At 34.1% G+C, this 24,122-nt stretch overlaps 1 protein-coding gene across 50 annotated transcripts in view; it reads right to left on the reverse strand.

The window, feature by feature from the left end:
- bt (projectin protein bent) overlaps positions 1-24,122 on the reverse strand; it is a 92,484-nt gene that overhangs the window by 33,971 nt on the left and 34,391 nt on the right. For 32 of the 50 annotated variants that reach the window (XM_067347068.1, XM_067347067.1, XM_012363586.2 and 29 more), the window contains 32 exons: positions 24,088-24,120; positions 23,812-23,850; positions 23,648-23,686; positions 23,483-23,521; positions 23,306-23,344; positions 23,152-23,190; positions 22,971-23,009; positions 22,839-22,877; positions 22,695-22,733; positions 22,548-22,586; positions 22,382-22,429; positions 22,194-22,235; positions 21,967-22,011; positions 21,461-21,610; positions 20,014-20,199; positions 19,649-19,663; positions 17,888-18,067; positions 15,623-15,667; positions 12,538-12,576; positions 9,194-9,344; positions 8,754-8,990; positions 8,396-8,532; positions 3,526-3,651; positions 3,200-3,344; positions 2,973-3,112; positions 2,749-2,893; positions 2,502-2,643; positions 2,291-2,415; positions 1,848-2,201; positions 1,510-1,716; positions 1,117-1,425; positions 12-602 (listed from right to left, as the gene is read on the reverse strand). In XM_067347068.1, the coding sequence (XP_067203169.1) occupies positions 12-602; positions 1,117-1,425; positions 1,510-1,716; positions 1,848-2,201; positions 2,291-2,415; positions 2,502-2,643; positions 2,749-2,893; positions 2,973-3,112; positions 3,200-3,344; positions 3,526-3,651; positions 8,396-8,532; positions 8,754-8,990; positions 9,194-9,344; positions 12,538-12,576; positions 15,623-15,667; positions 17,888-18,067; positions 19,649-19,663; positions 20,014-20,199; positions 21,461-21,610; positions 21,967-22,011; positions 22,194-22,235; positions 22,382-22,429; positions 22,548-22,586; positions 22,695-22,733; positions 22,839-22,877; positions 22,971-23,009; positions 23,152-23,190; positions 23,306-23,344; positions 23,483-23,521; positions 23,648-23,686; positions 23,812-23,850; positions 24,088-24,120 (3,943 nt within the window). Of the gene's footprint in view, positions 1-11; positions 603-1,116; positions 1,426-1,509; positions 1,717-1,847; positions 2,202-2,290; positions 2,416-2,501; positions 2,644-2,748; positions 2,894-2,972; positions 3,113-3,199; positions 3,345-3,525; positions 3,652-8,395; positions 8,533-8,753; positions 8,991-9,193; positions 9,345-12,537; positions 12,577-13,370; positions 13,410-15,622; positions 15,668-17,887; positions 18,068-19,648; positions 19,664-20,013; positions 20,200-21,460; positions 21,611-21,966; positions 22,012-22,193; positions 22,236-22,381; positions 22,430-22,547; positions 22,587-22,694; positions 22,734-22,838; positions 22,878-22,970; positions 23,010-23,151; positions 23,191-23,305; positions 23,345-23,482; positions 23,522-23,647; positions 23,687-23,811; positions 23,851-24,087; positions 24,121-24,122 lie in introns of all 50 variants that reach the window. The other 18 variants (XM_067347086.1, XM_067347084.1, XM_067347039.1 and 15 more) reach the window with 17 other exon arrangements.

A 24,122-nucleotide genomic window follows, 5' to 3' on the forward strand; every position in this document is an offset into this window, starting at 1 on the left:
GATAAACTCACCAAGAACGACAACATCGGCGACGCTTTCGCATGTGCCGGAACCATTCGTCAGCACCAGTTTATATTTTCCGGAATCAGGTCTGGTGGTTCTTCTAACTGTCAATACAGTATTTCTCTCATACTTGTCGATCGTAATTCTCTCGGCCGCATCCTGGATGATTTCTTTCTGGCCCAGAAGCCAGCGGACTTCCGGTTCCGGCTCGCCGGCATACTTGATGTCGTATTTAATAACCTGGCCCTTCTTGACAACTAGATTTGTGAGACCTTCGCCAACAATGTATGGCTTGACGAATCGACATTTTGCGATGATCGGCTTGGTAGCGTCAGATGGTTCACCGGGACCAGCTTTGTTCACTGCTCGTATTCTGAACTCGTACTGCGTACCCTCTTTCAGACCGTCGATGGTCGCTTGAGTCACGTCGCCTTCGATCTCTTTGCCCTTCGTCCATTCCTTGCCGAATTTCTCCTTGTATTCAATAACGTAACCAGTAATCGGTGCACCACCATCGTTTTCGGGCTTCGTCCATGTCAGATCAGCGTGATCCTTGTCCCAGTCAGTTACGTCGACGTTCGTAGGTTTGCCTGGCTCATCTAGCACACGCAAACATATTTTTATTTTTATTTTTCACTCCTTTTTGAGCTTTCGAATAATGATATAGTAAAATAAAATTAAATCGAAAAATTAGAATTAATAAGATAATTAAAAAAAAATTATTTTATATATGTATTTAACATCTTTTACATCTATAATAAAACTTTTTCATCAAACTTTTCTTTCTCTTTCTTTCTTTTAAATAAAAAAATAAATAAATATCAATAAAAAATAAGATCGAAAAAGGGCTTTTTGATTAAACAAATTTGAATGATTTAAGAATAGCAATAAAAGCTAAAGCTAGACTTTCATGCTCACGTTTAATGTTTACCATAATATATAAATACATCTGTATCTGTGTTGTGTATTTGTATATTATGGTAAACATTAAAATATTAAACGTGAGCATGAAAGTCTAGCTCTGGCTCTTATTGCTAATTCTTAAATCATTCAAAAATAAATATATTTTATTTTTCATAGAGTTTCAATTTATTTTAGTTTAGTGAAACTCACCCCATGGATCCTTGGCTAAGACGGGTTTGCCGAACATCGCCGGCTCGCTGGAACCGAGCTTGTTTACAGCCCGTATGCGGAACTTGTACTCCCTCTTCGCAATGAGATCTGTGACTTTGTAGACGCACTTTTCGTCTGACGTGACCTCCCCCACGCTGTCCCATTGCGACTTCAGGCTGAGATCGAGACGTTCGATGACGTACTTTGTAATAGGCGCACCGCCGTCGTCCTTCGATGGTTTGAACGATACGACGCAGGAGTTCTGGAAGATCTCGTTGACCTCAACGTCGTACGGCGGGGATGGAACGTCTAAGAAGAGAATAATTCATAGATAAAAAAAATCGACCAGAAATCTACAATTTTTTAAATAACTTTTATTAAAACAACACAAACCCTGCATGATAATGTTAACATCCTTCACTTCTTCGCCCTGATTGTTACCAATCTTTATCTGATAGATTCCAGATGACTCGCGCTGCGGCTTTTTGATCTTATACGTGATCTTGTCCTCACCAACGATGATCTCGACGTCTTTGAGAGGCAGCGCCTTACCGTCCTTCATCAGTTTCGCTTCCACTTGACTCTGCTTGGTGCCCTCAACTGTGCAGATCACAAATGTAAATTTCACAACTTATATTCTAACACTTGCGCACATGAACTATTATATTCATTAGTTTTATTGCATTTGCTGTCGAATTTTTTCTATTAAGTTATAAAATGTGATTCATTACCTTTGAAAGGCACGACAAAGACCAACGGTGCGCTGCAGGGTCCTTCGACTTTATCGGGGAAGTCGACGATAGGCTTACTCTCGCCTCTTTTCACAGTGAGCTTGCAACTACTGGTCAATTGGCCGCTCTCGCACATGACCTCACCGTCATCTGTCATCTCCACTTTGTTGAATACCAGCTGGTGCTTGCCACCACCCAGATTCTTGACCTCCACTCTTTCATTGGGCTCAATTTTCTCGTCGTTGAAGTAGAATATAGCCGGCGCAGTTTGATCCTGAAGCTCGACGTCCAGCACTAATTTCTCCCTTTCTATTGCGACTGTGTCCTTTAGCTTCTTGTTAAAGCGATTAGCGTCTGCAAATGCAAAGACACATGATTACATACAATCTTTTATTTTTATAGTAAATAATTGAAAATCAAAGTTGAAATAATAAATTATTTACAATTTATTACGATTTCAGCTTCCGTCTTATCGGCATTGCTTACGCAGGAGTAGAGCCCGGCGTCGGTTACCTTGCAGTCTTTAATGACAAGCTTGCATTTCCTGCCCTCTTCCTTGATTTGTATCCTAACGCAAAAATCGCTTATAGAAAATGTTTCCAAAGTCAAAGATAAACATACGAAAAAAATTGTCATTGGTTGCCTGAGGCGTACCTCTTGTCAGGCGTAATCGCCTGGTCACCCTTGAACCATTGCACTTCACCACCAACATCGTCCAGCTCGCAAAGTAATGTCAGTGTTTCCTTTTCTACGAGCTGTTGGTGTTTCAGCACTTTGACAAATTTGTAAGGATATTCTGAAAAAAAAATCATTATTAATTTTTATAAGTTTAAAATTTGGAGCAAAATATATCATAAGAAATTGTGTTAAAATGGAATTGTAAAATAAAAACGGTACTCACCGACAATAGTGAGAGTAGTTTCGGTATGATCCGCTTGCTTGCTTATCTTACAACTGTATTCGCCACTGTCTTCGAGAGTTGCGCTCTTGATCGTCAACCGGCACACGCCTGACATATCCTTGGAAATACTGAACTGTTCTCCATCCTGAAGAGCAACAATAATAATTGGTTTACTAAAAAGTACTAAATAATAATTTACACAAATTTCTGATGTGATAGATTACCTCGAGTTTTGTTTTGTCCTTGTGCCAGGTAACTTGTGCCATGTTGGAACTGACTGTACACTCCATGTAGGCCTCATGCTTGGTGAAGCCACTTGTCTTCTTCGACAACGGTTTCGTGAAGGTGTACGTCGGATCGGGCTCTGGAATTTGAAAAATTCGAAAACATCATAAAATTTTACTCGCCATGAAAAATTGATTGAAGAGAAGAATTTGTTAAAAATATATACCGTCCACGTTGAGGAAGCCTGTGCTGGATACACCGGCAATTTCGATCGTGTATTTTCCAGTGTCTTCGACTTTGGGTCCAGTGATGATGAGCTGATAACAATCTTCCTCGTTTTTGAACTTATATTTGGCCGATGGAAATAGTTCCTGTGCAAAAAGCAAATTATCTTTAGCACCAACACTTTTAGTTACTTTCTTTCTATATTATATACACACTTTCTACATTATATAATCATAAATACATTACATACAAAAATAAATAATTTTGAGTTTAACAAATACTTTTTAAAAACTGAAAATTATTTTTGAAAGTAAAAGACACACTCACGTCCTTTCGGAAGAACCATTTCGGCTTGCAGTTCGGTTTCGAAAAGTTCGCTTCAAAGACGACCTTCTTATCTTTGCCTTCCTTGGCGTATTGGTCCACCAGTGGCTTCAGGAAGCTATCTTGTTTCTGTGAAAGAAAAGTCACCGATCAGCCATGGATCATGTTCAGGAATTCAACTGACAAGAAAATGCAGTAATAATAATCGTTTAACATCGATAGCAATCGCTCTGCCAGGCGATACAGCAAAAGTAGTAGAAAAAGTCGGCAGAAAAATCGAAAAAACGACGCCGACGCCACTCCGTACGAGTAAGAGAACGGAGAGCGATAAAAAGGAAAAAAAGAACGAAGACAAAATCTCCGTGAACAATTCGGGAAAAATTCTAGAAAAAAATATTCTAGAGAAAAAACGTAAAAAAATCTGTGAAAGGCTCGATCGTTCGTCGAACGTTTTCAAGCCTGTTCGCCAAACGACTTGTCATGCTTATTACTGTTAAGATTGGCGTTAAATGGTTTTCAGAAGAAGAAGAGTAAGTATGTGGGATTTTTCGAGAAAAGAAGTATTCATTGCTTGAGCAAGATGCGCGAGAAGAGAGAGTTGCTGGAGAGGCGCGCTGCTTATGACACGACATTTATTTAAGATACGACATCGAAAGAAGATGTTACTTAACATGAGAATTAAAAAAAATTGCATATTGTCATTATATAGAAAGAAGGTTTTAATAGTTTTAATAGTTTTAATAATTTAATAGTTCCAAAATATTTGAAAAAAATTTATTCTTACATAGCTAAATTGATCTATGAATAATATTAAATACAAATATTTTTATGATCAATAAATAAAAATAGAAATTAATCTTTATTTATATTACGTTAGCTACTTCACTTTAATCTAATTAAACTTTTTATATAATTAAAAAAAAAATTTTGATATAGAGATATGTCTACTTTCATGTTCTTCATTAATTATTTATTTACCGAAAACTCCTTTTCTTTGAAATTGCTATGAGCAATTTCTTTATCATGGAGAATGTGAAAAATTGCCACAAGTTAAAATGCCTTTAAGTAAATTAAAAAATTAAACAAAGTGTTCGCCACAGAAAAGTAAGAGAAGTATTAGAAGAAGTAAAATTACACGTAAAGATCGAATCAGAGAATGCAATAGAGTAGAAACAGAGATATAAGTTTAATCTCAAGAAATTAACTGAAAGACAATAGAGTTCATTAATTAGAAATAGTAGAAACGGAAGTAGTCTGGAGCGAGAGATAATTAATTTGTTCGGCAGAATCGTCGAGAGAGAAAAAAATGAGTTCTCAAGCGAACCAAAGATAGAAGATTCAAACAGATCGTCGAGTTTCGGAAACTGTCGAGACAAGCGGCAGGCAGACAGACAATCGACATCACGTGAGATTATTGATAGGAGTTCGATTCACGTGAGAATCGGTCCAACCTCCGTCTTGATGAAGTGATGCAGGGTCGGCCAGTCGGGAATTAATTCGGCCAGAGACGGCCTACGCAATCCACTATTCTAGAAACAACAAAAGGCATATCCGCGATCACAGCATCTTCTCGAAATCACGATTGTCGATCTTGCTCGCTGATGAAAGCCCACAATGGACTTCCATTTAGTATTTGGTTGTCATCGCTAGCTTTATTTATACTGATGTAATGATTTCGTAATTTTCGTTATTTCGGATTTTTTGGATAAAATGTCGCTGCTCGTCATTATGAGTTATGTATGATTAATTACAGTTACAATTATTAAATAATTATAACAGGTATTGCAATAATTATTAAATTGTTACAAAATATTAAGTCTATCACACTAAATATCTCTCTCTCGCTAAACACAATGTACAGTTATTGTGAATAATCGGTTATTATCATTAATATTTTCGCTTCTAATTAATATTATTCTAATTTTTATCGCATTGATAATCCTAAGTAATTTCTTAATCAAATGAGTCACATATGTAACTCAACAGAGCAAAGTGCAAAAATGTTAACTCTAAATGATTTACTTAATCTCTTCGAATAATCAAACTTAATGATCTACGTTGTTATGTGTTTTAGTTCAAAAACATTCATGAAAGCGTATGCATGCGTGACAACAAGCGTACACATGGTGATAAGATTTTTTTTAGTTAAGCTAAGCGTATAAAGCATGGATTGATAATTTTTATTTCAGCCGTGTGAGTTTATAATAGTTTGTGAATAATATCTACGAATTTATATTCAAACTTTTATAGTTTTCCAAAATTTTTAGAGATTATTTGGAAAAGCGCAGGCCAAAGGGATTTTTTAATCGTAAATAGTCGCAAGAATTTGTACAACTTTTCAAAAATAATAAATTTGACTATAGTTATTGTTTTTTTTTCGTCAAGTCTATTAAATATAAATCTAAAATTCTTGCGAGTAACTGACTTGACTTCTGTTACGTTTTCATTGATCTATTCGGTTTACATCCTCAGTCGGATTGATGTAACATCTGTTTGAATAAAAGATCAATTAGAGTTACTTTAAATGCCCACATTGTGCAAGAGCTGATCTCTTTGCCGTGTTACAACACAATTTTTCTGTCTTATCTCGCTTAGAGGGTCTAGTTTAGAAAACCCAAAGACCGGGTATTCTGGAAAATTATAATTATAAATTATCGAAACGTAAAAAGTTTTGTGAAAAATTAAAATATTATTTTACTATCTTTATACACACATATAATTAAACTCATATAAATTTTCAAATAATTTGGCACTTTTGGCAATATGAAATGTGAGTGATGTTTGGACATTTCGAAGCCCTTAATCAACCAGAATACCGCGGAGGAAGTGAAAGCCTTGCGGGGCAATACTGCTCTCTGTTTCTTGGTTTTTGGAATCTAGTGCAAGGATGTATTGCTTTAAGACTTTCTTTTTCGCGAACCTTCTCCTTGGCGCGTGTCGCTAGTTTTGGCCAGTCGACGATTAGCTCCTGCAAACTTGGCCTGCGCTGAATGTCGAAGATGTCCTGCATGCCCGGCACACACACATCATGGTTAATGCCACTCTTATACAATTAGCCAATACCGATTTTCAAAGAACTCTGATATAAAAAAGAAATCGACAGATGAAGATAAGCAAATTTTAAAGAAAAATTATGTTCATCAACTATTTTTAATTTTGCAATGCGTCTTTTCTAAAATAATTAGTGTATATATAAAACTGTGAATTTTTGGACGTATCAGAGTTCTTATTTTTTATAATACTTCTATGCGTTTAGAGATAATGCTTTTTTCCTGTGGAGAGTGTCACATGCAATAGATTCGGAATAGTGCCAATTTCGTCACATGTTTTATTGACAATCTTTATGTTCTTTGTTCTATCAGCATAGGCTCTCTAGTTACGTTAATTGTGCTTGCTTGTTAATAGACAAATGTGTAATACAGTGAAAATGCACAACTAGCCCTCAATATACATAACGATGGAAAATAATCTGTAACATAATTTCTACATAATTTTATTAAAAAAATTAATTTTGCTACTTTATTAATTCTCGATAATAAAATTAAATTAACTCATCTAAAATTTGCTTAATAATTTTTAAAAAATTTAAAAGAGAGATTTAATAATTTAACACAAGTTTGTTTCAATGAAAGGAATCGAGGGATAGATGTAGTTCGAAGTGCAGCATTAACTCTAAACATACTCATACGTAAAAGTGCATACGTTAAGGATAAGAAAAGAAAGTTATGTCGCTTGTGCGACAAAATAGAGTTTGGGAAAATAAAGAATTTATGTGCCACAGTCAGGATTCAAATGTATCGCAAGAGACAAATATTTGAGAAATTTGTTGAGAATTTAAAAGACGCATCTATTATTCTACAATTCTTTTCCAGTTAATTATTCTTATTCTTTTAATTTAGTTGACAAAAAAATGCGAAAGACAAAAACGAATTTTTAACGTCTCGTCGTTCAAAAATTGTCATCGTCATATTGTCATTGTCATTACGGGGTTCACTACGTAGGGTAGCTCGAAAAAAAACCTTGAGCCAGCTCCAGTTACTTTCACCCTTCCTGACAAGGGAAATTCGAAGGATCTCCACACCTTCCGTCAAGATCACTATCTCCTCGCCGTCTTGGAACCAGCTCGGTCCGTGCACACCGTTTTGCGACTAAGGGGAGAAAGGTAGACAGAGAAAAGAAGAAGAAAGAGAGGAGCAAAGAAAATGCACTGAGATTTGAGATCTTGAAGACGAGGCATCGCAAAAAATATGTTTCTGCGCAAGATTAGCAAAATTGCTATAAACTATGCTAAAGAAAAAAATTACATACATTTGATTAATTGATCATCTATCAAAAATATCAATGTAGAATTTTATCCTAAATTCGTAAAAAATTCAAAAATTTCATCAATTCTGTCGAAGCTCATCCATTATAATTTTTAGCCAAATAAAAATTAAAAAAAAAAAAATTATTTTTTAGTAATAGAACTGTCGAATTAAAATAAATAATGAGACAAATTTTAAATTAGAATGTGGATTTAGAGAGTGGCTAATTCAAAAGATGGTATTAAATTTATGTTACATATTGAACATCGATATATGTCACCTGTTCTTACATTCACGAAGACATCAGGCTGTTAATGACGTGCTAAAATCGCATTCTCGCATCCACGTTACGTGCATTGCATCGATAGCGATTGTAAATATGATACGTAACCAACTTCTTAAATGCCGCAGAACGATTCTATTCAAATTGCACTTATCTTAGGAGCAATTCATTTATATAAATTATTTTTATTAGCTCTACATTGCGTGTGACTAAAAATTTATTAAATTTTCCGCCTAATACTGCTTATAATTTGCACGTGTGCATAGAACAAAATAAAAATACGTACCCTTTCCACTTTTTTCAACGCCGGCATAGGCTTTTCGACTTCCTTCAAATCCACCTTTTCTTGGTCGGCCTCTTCTCGTCCCCATTTCTGGTACTTTCTCTTCTTCAACATAGCACGGAAGTCCATACCACTGGCGTCTGTTGTAAAATTGTTAAATTGTATAACCAATTAAAATATAAAATATCAATACAACTTTTATGCTACTATTTTAAATGTCAAAACTTATTCAATACTTAATTAAATAATATCACTATTTTATCAGAGTTATAAATATAAATAGTTTAGAATAAAAAAAGCATGTTTCAAATATTTCTTATTTTTTTCGAAACTTAATGACAATCGGATTAAGTCAACTTACCGGAAACGTAGAGCTGCATCTCGGCGGAATCCTCGCCATGGATGTTGCTCACGACGATCTTGTAAGTACCCTCGTCGTTGGGCTTCGTCTTCCTCATGCAGAGGGTGATCGTGTTGGTCTCTGTGTCCGTGAGGAACTTGAAACGACCACCTTCGATGATCTCGGTGATGCCCTTGTAGAACTTGAAAGTTGGCGCGGGCGTGCCCTCCACCGCGACGGTGAGATACGCCGTCGAGTCTGCAAAATGCCGTTAAATTAGTTATTTATAGTATGGCAATTACAATATTTAATTACATAATATTAACATTTATACATATATATTTCTAATTACATAATAAAAATTTTACAACATAGCTACAATTTTATGTACCATTACTTATAAATCTGGAAAAAAACTCTTTTACAAAATGTAAAAAATTTTTAACGACAAAATAAATTACCTTCGACGGCGGAGTACGACTCCTGCACATCGACAATCTGGGGTGGTCCAGGTGGTCCAACATCTCGCAGAGGTGTACTAGGCTGATTGATTTTATTCTCGAGGTCCGCCACGCTTGGTCTTCTGATGTCCGCAGTGCTCGGACGACGACGCTGCGTCATTTAAATGAGAATGTAAGCAAACTTGTACTTTACCTTTGTGCTAGACATGAACAATAAAAAGCTTTCAAATGAAAGCAAAAAAATTTGAAGCACAATTGCGCGACAACTTCCATCGAATTCCTTGCGGAATTAAGTTTAATTTTTTGTTCGGTAAATTTATGAAATCAAAATCAAGAAAAGCAAATTACTATAAATTATTGTTAATGAACGATATTACAATCAGAAAATAATAATTAGATAAATATTTAGTTACTTACTACGGGCGTTTTTTTATGATTCTGATTTCAATTTTACACATATGTGTCGACAAAAAATAATTTGTGCAATTTTAATATTTCTAAAATTAAATTCTTTGCAAAAAGTAAACTATATAATTAAATTAAAAATTCAGAAACGGAAGTCGTCGTTATAGTTAAAAAAAAATTTGCAATTCATGCGATTTCGCATATTTTTACACTTTAATAATTACTTACGTTTATTGACATTTATTTATCGTGAGTTATCGTTATTTACAATTAATAATTAATTGACATTATTAGTCAGCGTTACGTTTCAATCGTTAGATCACTGTTTGTTAATCACAGAAATCGGGTAAGTCTCAATAATATTAGTAACAATGCTACAATTCGTCCTTTTCAGAATGCAAGATTAGCAAGATGGGATCGATACATGTGGATAATTTCACATGATGACTTTCGTGGTAATTTCTTCTACCACGTAGCTCTGTGACTACGATTGCGATTTCAAGGGTTTTCTCTTTAGCAATCACTTTATAAAAGTATTAAACTATTATCAATTCCCTAATTTTTATATTTTATAACAAATTGTTTCATATGATTCAACTTACATTTATTCCACTTTTGTGTGCTTCTTTTTGTTTGCGTGTAAAGAAAATATTTTTGATAATTAAATAAATATATTAGAATCCCTTGAGTACACATAATCGGTCAGAAAACGTAAAAAGAATGTATTAATCAGATGAATGAGAGGTTGAAGAAAACAGGAGCGTAAATTAAAAATTTTCAAAGTTGCCCTTTTTTAAAGTGACTTATTCAATAACAGAAAATATGAAATAATACCAGAGTCAATCTTTGAATATTTTGATGCCATTCCTGCCTTCCAAAAATAATTGAGGAATCGTTTATTCGATGATGAGACAGATGAAACATATTCTTACGATGTTATGAACACACGATATTTTGTGCGACGATGTATAACACTCGGTGCGTAACAACGTGGCAAACGCATTTGTCACTGCGTGAATCGCAAAGCGGAAGTACGAATCACGAGTATGTACATGTAAGATAAAAATTTAAAACAAAATACAACAGTTAATTACACTATTTACTATATTACATAGTTAATGACATAAAATCGTCGTCGGTCAAGAGACTTTTAAGATTATATTACATTGCACTAAAAGGAATAACTCTACGCCACAATAAAAGAAAAGGTGAATAAAAATTGTAGCTAAAGAATTTTCGGATATTGAGTTATATAATATTCTTTATATTAAATAATTATTCCTGCTGGTGCAATCTAATTTTTTCGATAGGGTATTATAGAGATATTTTTTAATTGTTTTCTCGCAATGATCATCGTTGTTAAATATCGAGATACAGAAACGTAAAGAAGGATAAAACCAAAAGATACAGAAATTTAAGGAAGAAAGAAAAACGTGGATTTAAAATGATGCGTGTGATATGAATGATTATTTTCTTCGTGTATGACACGAATATATGAAAATGATTGCTTACTCCGTGAACCGATCTGATCCTCATTATGTCAATTAAATTGCCGTTCGACTACTCGTCTAAATTCAATGATTAAGATTATTTACAAAGAGGCACGTTACAATATCTACACGACATACACAAATACGATGTCATATTCATAAATCAGAACAATAATGTGATGATGCCGACTAATTTCTTATTCTTTTAAGATAACATCGTATTTGTTGCGATGAAAATGAGAATACTTTGACCGAGTTTACGCGATACACATATAGTGTGAGCACAATAGATATTTACACCTATACATAAACGAATAAGTTATTTCACACATAAATCTCTGACATATATAGAAGAAAACTGCTTGGTTTCAAATCAATCGCAGCAGTAAGATTACAGAAATTATTAATTCAAATTTTTAGCATTGTTTCTCCAGCATTTGAATAATCGTTTAACTATTAAAGTAAATTTTGATAATAAATAATTTTAATATCATCGTCTTTACAACATGTTTCACGAATTGTACACAATTTACATAATTTCACAAATATGAATTACTTTAGCGTAATTCATATTAATTATAATTCACGGAATAACTTTAAATATTTTATTTTATTCATTTAAATATATTGTAAATGTATAGATAAGACCGCACTACTGCGACAGCCTGAAACCGAATCGTGCTGCAACTACTTAATTTTTAATGGTGGTAGATTTTATACAAAAAAATTTTTCGTAATTACAACAAAACTAATAGCGTATGTCAACAATTTTTTTTTTTTTTGCTGATTATTTTTAATGTGAGTTAATGCCAATCTCTCACCACCATTACAATTGCATCTAAACTGCATCTACAGCCGCATAAAATGTACAGGTGTATCCGCTCGAACTAATAAGCAAAATTTCCGCGATGCGACCGCGACGAGCTTTCTCAGACGCTACACATTAAGTTGATTTATAAATATTTATATATACAAATCGACACAATGCAAAAGCACTATCTGAAAGCGCATCGTCGGCGTTGACTATCGCGACAAGTGCTCATTGCAAAATATTTATAGATATACACAGGTTTTGAATAATATCCAAAATCTTGTCTATGAATATTTTGACTAATTTGGCAGCAAACTTTTTTTAAGAAAAATATGACAAGAATCAACGAATTTGTTTGTCGTAAAAAATCTAATTTTTAAGCCAATTCAAATATATTTTTGCTAAGAAATAATTCGATTTCATATTAATCGATTAACTCAACGAGACTTTTGGATGTCATCCAAAATTATCCTGCATAAATAATTCCCAGACTTGAAGCACGCAATAAATTAAAAAAAGAAATATCAAGATAACGTATGTGACTTATATAATACAAAATAATATAAAAATATATGTATATATATATATATGTATATATATATATATGCGTACACGCACAACAAAGATATTGTGCTAACCTCTTTTTCCTGCAGCGCGCCTGGTCGACCGGACTTAGTCTGTGTGTGGTGCGTGAAAAAACAAAAGATGAGATAGAAACAGAGGTAGAGACAGAGACACAGAGGGGGGAAAGAAAGAGAGAGAGATTAGAATTTAAATTCTAGGGGAGGGGGTCCACGTAAAGTGGGCTCGTATCAAGAAGGGGGCGTGCTGTTTCGACGGGGGTCTTTCGGGGTGTGAGAGAAAAAAAACTCAAATTATTGATCAGTGAATTATTTGCGAATATGCCCTCACACGAACATATAATATTAAAAAATATGAAACCGATATTAAAGTTGCGATATTAAACCGTAATGGTTTGAAGAAGTAGCGGCTAGCGTGTTTACAATAGCGATAGCAACAGCAGCAGCAACCTCAAAAACTTCAGTTAAAAAAATGTCGCAGAATTATTTTTTTATTAATATTAATATATCATCATCCTCATGGTCATTATCATTATTATTATCATTATTAATAATATTATTGCCGTCCTGCGGTAACGCGTGGCGTTGCTTTTGCCTCTCTCACTGGTAACTTCATCGCCAGGTACATTTTAGTTCTCGTTTAGTTGCTGGGCTTTTATTATTTTGTCTTTCTTTGTGGGCGGGGCAGGGGAAAACAAAATACATCGCTCAAAAAAAGGGACCAAAAATCATGGGGGCTGAGGGGCGCAGAAAAATTCAAAAATGCAAAAAGGGAGCTTGTGGGGGAGGGGGCCGTAAAAAGAAAAATAGAGCGACATATAATATAGAAGATTGCTGGTGATGGCACTTTGAGCAGGTAAGCTTTGTGTTATAGCGAACACAAATCTCACCTTTGCGTCCAACACCTCACCGGGCCGTAACTTTCCCAACTGCAAAAATCACAGAGACGAATACATGAGGGACAAATAACTAATGCGACTGCTCGTCAACGTGAAAATTTTCCTTTTGCTGGATCGTTAATCCTTTCCGACAAAACCCTTTCCACTGACACAGGACGAACATCAAAATCCTTTTCATTTTTAATAAACAGCTGGCAAAAAGCGATTATTCACGAAAGAAAAAAACAAAAACTGTTTCCTGCGTGCCTATCTTGCTATCTGTTAAAAATTGAGGGGCGGATCGATATCCTTGACTGAGCTATTTTTTATTTAACAATTGGGACTCTTTTGCTCGGGGCAGAGTATCGGTAAGTCCAAGAAGTCGGGTGAGAGTACAAGTGAAAGAGGGTTGGGGAGACAAGAGGGAATCGCGTAGACGAACGCGATCGCTGGGCTGGGGCTGGTGGTTGTTCGAGGCTCGCCTTACCGACGTTGTAACGGCTTGTGCATTTGCATTTCTGTGCGATGCATTGCTACACGACAGTGCGATTGAGCAGTGGCATAATATCAGCTGACACATATCAATGAACTCGGATGCAACCAAATCGATGAGACTATTGTGTATAATCGCGTATGAGAGACGCGAATCGTTCGCCGCCGTTAATCTGAGAGTTTTCGGTTTCTTTCGAACCTCACGTTGAATTTTTCGGAACATTGTATTCGTAAGAATTTCGTCATCACGATTTTCTGCAATATGTAATTTTTTTGCAATTTTATATGTAATTGCTTTGTAAATGTTTTAACAAAATTTTTAGTGCAGTTTAATATTATTCATTCTTTACGATTTAATTATTCTGAAAAATGATCAACGTCGAGGCTCGTCGAAATAATCGACAAAGAAGCAAGGGCGTGATATTGATTCATGAGATCTCAATATTATTTACGTTTAATTATCTTAATAAACTATCATTGTTTCAATAAACTTAATCTTTATATAAAAGAAAAAATTTTGTAATTATTATTTATTTTTAACATCTGTAATTTTTTCATTAATATTCAAGTATTGAAAATCTCATTATAATATTTAGAGAGAGTTTTTGAATAATCCATCGACTTCGCACATTTTGTTCGAGTCCGACCAGAATCATGCCTTCTGAATTTTCGAGTGACAAAAGTGCGCGGATCTGCTTGATTCACAAATCGGTATGCGGGATAATAATTCAAACCGTTTGATGTACGTCCGATGCTGGCAGAACGAGGTAACAAGTGTTTCACGTGGCGATGTGAGGCCGCCTGGTTGTTAAGCATGATTCACATGTCATGTCGCACTGGTCAGAACATTTATTAGCGCTGATGCCTGTCTACAGCGGCACAATGCTTGCCAAGATCCGGTGATCTATGAGTTTACGAAGTTTAAGTTAGAGAGAATTCGAAACCTAGTATGCGGCTAATTGACCGCGAACCGACACGCATGAACACGCCCTGGCTTCTTCCTTTAATGTTTCTTTCATCTCGCATTATTAATTAATTAATATTATTATTATTATTATTATATAGTCAGAACAGTGTGCAAGATTTGGTTGCAACAGATTCGTGCCAGGTGCAAAGATGCATTCGATTTTTACTCGTTGATCAAGTCCTGGATTATGTGTATTGAAACATCGAAAGGCGCGCGTGCGAGAGTATCACAGTACCTTTTAGTCTTTTAGTCTAATAAATTAAAAAATAAGATTCACAAGATCTATTAAAATAAAAATATTTAAATGCATATGTAAGAAAAAGAAGAGAAAAAGAGAAATGCATCGAAATATTTTGTACTGAAATAAAAGATAACGGAACACTCTCGTACGCGCGAGTTTGCACGCAATCGTCAGAAATGTAATCATTCACGTTTGATGAGAAATTTACTCATTTTTAAATATTAATTATTAAAATGTGTGATTAAATTCGAAACGATGCGTGCAGATTTCGTGCATTGTGTGCTGTAAAGTACGACCACAGTAAGTAAATAGTAATGAGCAGGCAAGATTCGAGCAAAGAGAATTGTAAAAATTCCTTACTAAAGATTGTCAAATTTCATTCATTATCGGATCAAAATCAAGATACTTCTCTCGTCAAATGCTCGTTAATTCTCTTTGCTCCGGTGAGTGTGTGTAAGAGAGTGTGCAAGTGAGAAATATAAGTAATATAAATGCATTTGGTAGTCGAGTAAGGTTGCAGACGAGGCATTCGCTTCCGTGTTTTCTCTTAGCGATTTATCTCACCTTGCGCTCGTCCACCACCTCGCCGGGACGAAGTTTCCTATGCTCCTATAAACCAAATCTCTATTAACCACTACTGCGAAGTAAATTTGGATGTGGATATCGGTGAGTGTGTGTGTATGTACGATGCTGTAACATGTCTACATCGCTTAACATGATCGTTTCAATTGGTCGACATTTATCCTGCTGCTCGTAGACGTATCGAAGCGCATTCCTCTGTGCTTTATCTTTATCTTGAACTCGAACCAAGTCTCAAAATTAACTAAAATTAATTATATCGAAAGCAGGTTGCGCCTGCTAAATTTCGGTGGCTTTTAATTAATAATACACTGCTCTATTTTCATTCCAAACATATTTCATAATTATACTCACAGGAATAACACTAAAAATATTTGTTTGGGTTATAACGCTAATTATAAACCAGGAACAAAAACAGCAGATTATTTTAACACGATCTTATCTCGACATGATAAAATATCTGGGAATGCTTCTATTTTGTATTCAAAAATGCATTTGATCGTCTTGCGATCAGTTGCAATGATACCACGTGATCGGCAGTTATTCATGTTTCTTCGATGTTCTCCACGGCAGGCTCTTCACTTTCTGCAAGTCGATTGTACACCGATCTCGAACGTCTTCAATATAAATGCATCGGAGAATGTTTCCATTTCGTTTTCTCATTTCCTTCCTTCTTGTATTTTTACAACAAACACCTTTAACACCGGTGTCCGCATTCGACGAGAAGTAAAGGGACTCGATTTTTTTCGGAGGGACGAGAGAGGAGGGAATATGCTTCAGAAGCTGGCTAACTCTGAATCTCTCATTGGTCAAGGGTTCTAATCTAAATCTCACGCCTTGCTAACACTAAGCGCGACGTGCAACACTCGACGAGCTTCGTCGTCGAGAATTCACGCCCGCGCGTATTTATCACTAATACCATCACGAGTACGACCACTATATCATCACTGACTTACACTACAAAACCCAAAAAAAAGCTACAAAAAATCCTAGAGCCAACCAGCGATAGCCAGTCATTTACCTACTTGTTCGTTCTTACGCGACTCGTTAACTGTCTACCTAATGGGACTCGTACGCGCCCTTTGCACTCCGAAATATGTGTAAAGTAATAATAATATTAAACTAATTTCAAAAATTTTAAACTATACAGAAAAATGCGGATCACTCGATTAAAATTAAATATATTTCCATATTAATAAATATTTAATATATACGATATTATTCGCAATTATTCTCGTAATTATTTATCTATTCCAGAGTATTCCAGAGTGCAAAGTGCACTGTTTCTCAGATAGCACCCTGTTTGCTTCGTCAATGTAACATTTTCGTCGCCATGCGATAAAAGATAATAGTACGTGTAAGTAATTTTACTGAAACTGCAATATAATGATTACAAAAGAGTTCATTCGACATATTTTAAAGAGACTCTAATATTGAATCATGTTTTAATATTCTACTAAGACAAGTTTGCGTCATGAAATTACTTATTTTTGGACATTAGAAATCTTGAGCTAATTGGAACAATGTCTGGCGATTTGACAAGATCCTTCGATAAACTATGAACAGGTTTAATAAAGCTTCTCCGTCACTGCGAACTTCAGCAAAGCAAATTGGGTGATCTTGTGAGCGCATAAGAATGCAACAGAATTTAAGTTTAGGGAGTTTTGCTCGTAATTGTTCGATAATTATTTAATTGATGTATATAGTTTTTCACTAAATGTTAAATATTGTTTAAATTTAATTATAACTTTTTGCAAAGATATATATTACGATGTAATATCTTTTACATATCGACATTTCTTGTTTGCAATTTCAAATTTGTGAATTAAACTTATTCAATTATTCAAATATGTGAATTAATAATTTTAAAAAAGTGAATTATTAATCTCTCGAATATATATAATTTGGAAACGCTGGATGCTTTTTTTCAACAAGAAATACAAGTCCACTTTTAATGCAATTTTCATAATCTGATATATTCACAATTGTTTCCAATACGATTTTAAAATGCTATATAAATTTATAATTGTAAAATAAGCATTTATCTTAATTTTCAATTAAATTTAAAGCTATTCTTAAAACAATCTTGAATATAAGATCGAATTGTGAAAATCTCCTCAACTTGTATCGACTTGCTGGAAAACATTCATTGCTGTAATATCGTAGACGGCTCTGTTGCATTCTTTAACTTGGTCCCTTGCAAGGTAGTCTATATACCTTCGTAATCACACAGCACATTCCGTAACATACCTCGTCACTGATGATCAGGCTAGGTCTGCGACCCAATTCCTCGGGCGGTATGAGCGAACCGCGTCGACTACTGGTACCGCTTCCTGGAGCTAAGGAGCCTTTCCTGCTGCCGACCGGTGTCACGTCCTTGATAACTTCGATTTTAGGTGCCTCGGGCGCCTTGATCTCCGGTAACTTCGGCTACGGCGGTCGAAAATCGATCGATTAACCGCACTTGTCTTTTATCATACTTAGAAAATTATGCAAAAAAATTGAAGCACGTTTAAATCTCGAATCAAGATTCATCAAAACATCAATTGTCTGCAACCATAATTGAATCTCCTCTCTCTTTGCTATAAGCACACAAAGAAAGGGATCTAACCTTGTATGTTTTACCAGCAACAAATAACACATAATTATTCGAGAGAAAGAGAAATGTTATATTTTTTTAATAAATAGAAATTATATTTCTTCAATATTTAATTATTTATTATTTGTAAAGCTAACGGCATTAAAATTGCCGTTAACATTAATCGACGCACTTGTTCGGCTCTTAATTTAATAATTTTCAATTTTATCCCCGAATACACTTTAATCATTTCTCATTGAAATAAATGAAGGGTTGCTGGAGACTCATGCCAAGGTTTCACAATGGATTTACCGAGGTATCGAGAAATCGAGGCTCGTGTTAACTAATACGATGACTCAATACGATCGCGTACGTAGGGCGATTACGACTGTCCCCCGCGATTCGAATCGCGCACCGAGTCGCGGACCCGCTGAAGGCGGGGATCGGTTGCAATAAGGCCGAAAATAGCGATCGACGTTTTCTCCATCTTCGCTTACGGCGACGACGACGAAGACGAAAAACCGATTTTAGGGGGATGATATACGAGCGTTTATTCGCTAAAATAGTTCTGTCGCGAGTGTGACGGTCGCGCACTGCACAGGAGGCATTCATTGCTTGCCAAGGTGAGATTCAGGCCGGCTGATTATTACCCCGTTCCCTTTCCACACATCCGTTTGCTATATATTAATTGTGATTATACAGATGGAATGAGAGTATTTATGGCGCGGGACACCCGTCTTTAGCGAGAACAGAAAATATGAAGACGGTCTTCATATCGATGCGTTGCCAGCGGACATTTTGCCGCAGTTCTGGAAAAAATCACGATTCCTAATCCAAAAAAATTTTGCCAGTAATACTATTATGCACAAGCTACTTATATTAAAAATAAATCAATAAGCAATAGAATAAATAAAAATAATAAAAATATATAAAATAATTAGTTAAAGCTAAAAAAATTTTAGTAAATTAATTAATTAATTAATTCATCATAAATTTTAATTTAAAACATTAACTTAAAAACTTAATCATCAAAATATTTCATATAACATTAAAAGTGACAACAAAGCATATATCGAATAATAATAAAATTGTTTTATATAATTATAAAATTATTTAAGCCTTTTTTTGACGGTATCTATTACAAAACATCCTTCATAAGTGTCGTATTTTTAGATAAATGGTTCTTTAAAAATTCGCCGTCCTTCTGAACTTATAAAACGAGCTCTGGTTCGCACCTCGGTTATAATTAAACCGCCCGCAAATCGGGCGTAAAAATTAATTATCCTGAACCACGTATTACGAGTCTCGATCAAAACGTCCTCGACCGATGTAGCGGTTGCAAAATTTACAGAATTTTTCGTACAAGCAGATTTGGCAATGTGGCAAAATCATATTCTCCCTTTACGCGTTATTAATAAATGATGATCACTCACCTTAGAGTCAAATTTCTGTACAGCATCATGACAAAACCATGTAACAAAAACCGTGTAATTAGTTAAGGATTTTATGGACATTGTTAAATTCTTTCATAAGTTTTCATTTTTTAAATTCATATTTTTACTAATTAGAATAGAATATATCTATTGCTGTTACGTAATAAGTGACATTAATAAACATTAATCATGTGATGCGACGTCTCTTTTAATAGTTTAATTAATTTTCAAATGTTATTCAATATTTCAAAAATATTAATTAACATTTTAAAACAGTATTTCAAAATATTAAGTTGCATTTTTTTTATTTAAAAATTTTTGTCGCATTACATCTCATAAATGTACAGATTTAATTGCTCTTTTACCTGCGTAATCGGCCTTTCGAGCTTTGTCTTGTCACGAGGCACATATTCGCCAAAATCGAATTCCTTCGGTTTCTCGAGGACGGCTCTTTCGTAATCCGGAATCTCTGGAAGCTCGTAGGTCGACTCCTTTGCTCCTTTCGCTGCTTTCATTTTCTTCACTTCGAGCTTTTCTCCCTTCTCAGTTTTCTGTATGATAAACGATAAACAATACAGAATCATATGAAAAAATGCGAGGACATAAACCGTAGGATACGTGCTTATTCCTTTCTACACAAGTCTCCAGTAGTAAAGGTAAACGATTGTGGCAATCTTGCAATTATTAAATGATATTTTTTCTATAAACGCGTCAGATAATATTATAATTGTAATTTTAAAAAATAAGATATTTTTCTTATAATTGCAATATACTTCGTATAATTTTTATATTATGGCCATTGCTCTACTGACGACTATGACATATTTAGATACATCATTGTGTGAAAGGAAGATTATTACGGATTTATTACGATTATTTACGAATATATTAAAATTGAAAGGCTTTAAAAATTGTTATCAAGTTTGAGAATTTTTTTAGTTGCCTTAAAAATATCAATAGTAGACTTTTATTATTTTTCTTGCAGAAAAATTCTTCTTGTAAAATATTCCTGTTAGATAGACATGAGAGATATATGTATACAAATATATATATGGTATATACAGCCATCTTACCTTTTTTTTAATATGTTAATGTGTAATAATTTGTTTAGTGCAACATAATAGTGAAGCGTGATTTTCATGTGAGCACATAAGTGTTTAATAATTTATCATGTAATATTTACAGTGTTGAGAGAGAGAAATGTCTGTTTATATTAAAGACATATATTATTAATTCCACAGATCCATAATAAAGATGTAAGACCGTGTGAGAGATCAGAAAAACGGAAGAATGCAGAGCAATTTTCTTCAGCCTGTAGACTAAAGAAAAATGCGGAAAAACAAAGAAAATAGAGAGAAAGAGAGAGAAAGAGAGAGAGAGAGAGAGAGAGAGAGAGAGAGAAGAAAATAATTTTATCTCTTAAAAATATCGCGTTATATTGTTAACACGAGAGGATTAAATTGAGTCACAGAGAAGTTAGAACAAGAAGAATTATGAAAGGTAAGTTTTACAAAGTAAAGTTTATAAAAATATCCCGAGATATATACAGAGAATATCAATATTATTCACAGAGAAGATAGATTCACAGAGAGAGCGTTCAACACTAAAATTAATTTCTATTAAGAATATAAAGTAAGAAACATCTTGAAGTACATATAAAGAAATGCATACATATAAATATACTTTGGCGCTGTTTAATAGCACAGAAATAGACGCTGCTGTAGAAATTTAGAAAAGAAATTTAGTGACACATAAAATGCGACATAGAGATTTGCAGCAAGACCGTGCCGATCCTCCTTTCAACGGAGCTACCTTAAGATCCACTTTGCCATTTTCAGCCTGCTGAAGCTGTTTCGGATCCTTTGCAACCGGTTTAAGCTGAATCCCCTGAAAGGTATCGGTTTTAACTTCCTGTTTCGGCGGTATGCGGAATTTCGGTTTGGTCTGGGCGGCATCCTTCGGCTGCGTTAATACATTATTTTTAGGAAAAAAAATTCAGTGTGAAGTGTGAAAGTATGTGAAGTATATGTCTGCTCGGGGTGGCACGTCAAAATCTATTTTTCCAAATTTTCAGATAATAAGAAATGCACAAAACTTGCTATTCTGATAATATTAATTCTATGATACTAAATAAAATCTTATAATATGCACAAAATAAAATATTATATAGAGCACTCATCTAATGCTAATATTTCTACAACTAATTTCGTTATTGTTTCTACTTCTATTATAGACGATACATTGGACACTACTTTGAACGACACAAAGACGATACTTTGAACGATCATGAATAAATGTGACAAGATAAATGGGCTTACCTTAAGTTCGACTTTCTCTAGTGTTTTCTTCTCCTCCTCGAGTTGCTTGAACAAATAAAAGCAATGTTAGCACATTATTATTTTAGTAAATAACTATATTCATATATGAAAATAATAAAATCGCAAAATTTTCTATAAATTTAACGCTCAGCAAAAATATTATATTATTTGAAATATTTTCTGACTTTTTTAGAAATTATTTTTTTATATAAAATTATAATAATTACCTTGACAGACCTTAGACTTTTTCTCCTGACCTCTTCCTCTTTCTACAAAACAGAAGTATAGAAATTTATAAAGTATTTTTGTGCAATTTTCTTTTTTGAGAAATACAGTTTATCCAATTTTAAATTTATACCCATTCGTATGTAATTATATTATTTGTATGCTTGTATATGTGTCATGTCATGTGTACCTTGGGTTCTTCTAGTTTAGCCGTGGGTTTTGGTGCAGGTTCCTCTTTCTACAAATAGCAAAACTTGCTGTATTTCAGTGTATTTCTTCTTATTCATTGAAAATTATGTTCAAAATTATTACGTTGTTTAATGTATGTTTTTGTAAAAATAGTGGCATAAGTGTACCTTCACTCCTTCCGCTTTGGGTTTAGCTTTCGGTTCCTCCTAAAAGTGTACGTGTAATATTTAATTAAAGATCGTATATGTGTGTGATAGAAAAACAATCTAAAATCTTGACTAGTAATTTTCATATTATTGTAATGTTTTGTGTACCTTTGGTTCGTCTGGCTTAAGTTTGGCCTTCGGTGTCTCCTAAAAATGTACGGCTAATATTTAGTAACTGTATTTTACTTTTTCATATTGTGTATCGTGTTCGTCGTATCTGTGCGTATTTGTAAATTTAAGTGTTTCGTTTACCTTGACTTCCTCAAGCTTAGCCTTAGGCTTTTCTTCGACCTAAAAGTGTACCAGGTAGGTTTGTATAATATTCACGTATGTACATATGTAAGTGTAAAGTGTAAGAAATAATTGTAAAAATATATCGTGTACCTTGCTTTCTTCTAATTTCGGCCTGAGTGTCGATGTTTGCTAAAAGGTGTGCGTTGTGCTTGAGTATCGTACTAATTTTACCTTATTTTAATGCATATTTGAAATTATAGTTGTAAAAAAATGATAGCACAATTTAAAATCTTTTGTGTGCATTCTGAAAGATAGCGTAGTGTAAATGTACCTTTACTTCCTCTGTCTTAGGTTTGGTTTTCGGTTCTTCCTAAAAGTGTATACACAAAATAAAACAAAATTTTTTTTTTGTGTTAATCATTATAGTATAGAATATTTTTTATCATTATAAAAAAATATAGCCGTATGGCAAGTGTTTCATGTACCTTTGGTTCATCTGGTTTAGGCTTAGCCTTTGGCGTTTCCTAAAAGTGTACGAGTGTTAAAACACTTTCTATTTGGTATATTTTTATTCGTATTTGTTATATAAATCTTTTTTCTGAATATTTTCTGAATGCGGTATTTTCCAACTGCAAACTGTATTTGTGCAATTGTAGGTGTACCTTTACTTCCTCAGCTTTAGGTTTGGCTTTTGGTTTCTCCTAAAAGTGGATGTGTAAGTTAAATGTTATCTGTACGTGTAAACGTTTATTTTTTTTATTAATCGCTATAATATAAATTGCAAAAATCAAAATTGTAAAAAATGTGATATAAAGTATTTCGTGTACCTTCGGTTCGTCTGGTTTAGGTTTGACCTTTGGTGCTTCCTAAAAGTGTACGAGTAGTGCTTAATACTGCCTCTTATTTGTCTTCATGTTTTTAATTATATTTCTCGTGTTTTGTTACTTGTTCAAGTGTATATTGTTGCAAGATAGTAAATGTGTAAATATACCTTTACTTCCTCTGCTTTGAGTTTGGCTTTTGGTTCCACCTAGAAATGTTGGAAACGTGTTTAAAATATGGACAGAAATGTTTTAAGTCACACGCTTATGGCACGTTGTTAATATGTTGCTGATTTCCAAAATATATATTGTAATATTTTAGAGAAAATATTATAGCTTATGAATTATTTTCGTTTTAATTGTCGCTTTGCAGTGTGTTAATGTCGGTGTTAAACAGAAGTGAATGCAATATTATGCGAATATAATGTGATAACTATTTTGTATACCTTTTTCTCTTCCAGTTTAGATTTAGGTTCCTCCT

The sequence above is a fragment of the Linepithema humile genome, chromosome 1 (assembly GCF_040581485.1).
Source record: "Linepithema humile isolate Giens D197 chromosome 1, Lhum_UNIL_v1.0, whole genome shotgun sequence".
NCBI classification, from domain to species: domain Eukaryota; kingdom Metazoa; phylum Arthropoda; class Insecta; order Hymenoptera; family Formicidae; genus Linepithema; species Linepithema humile.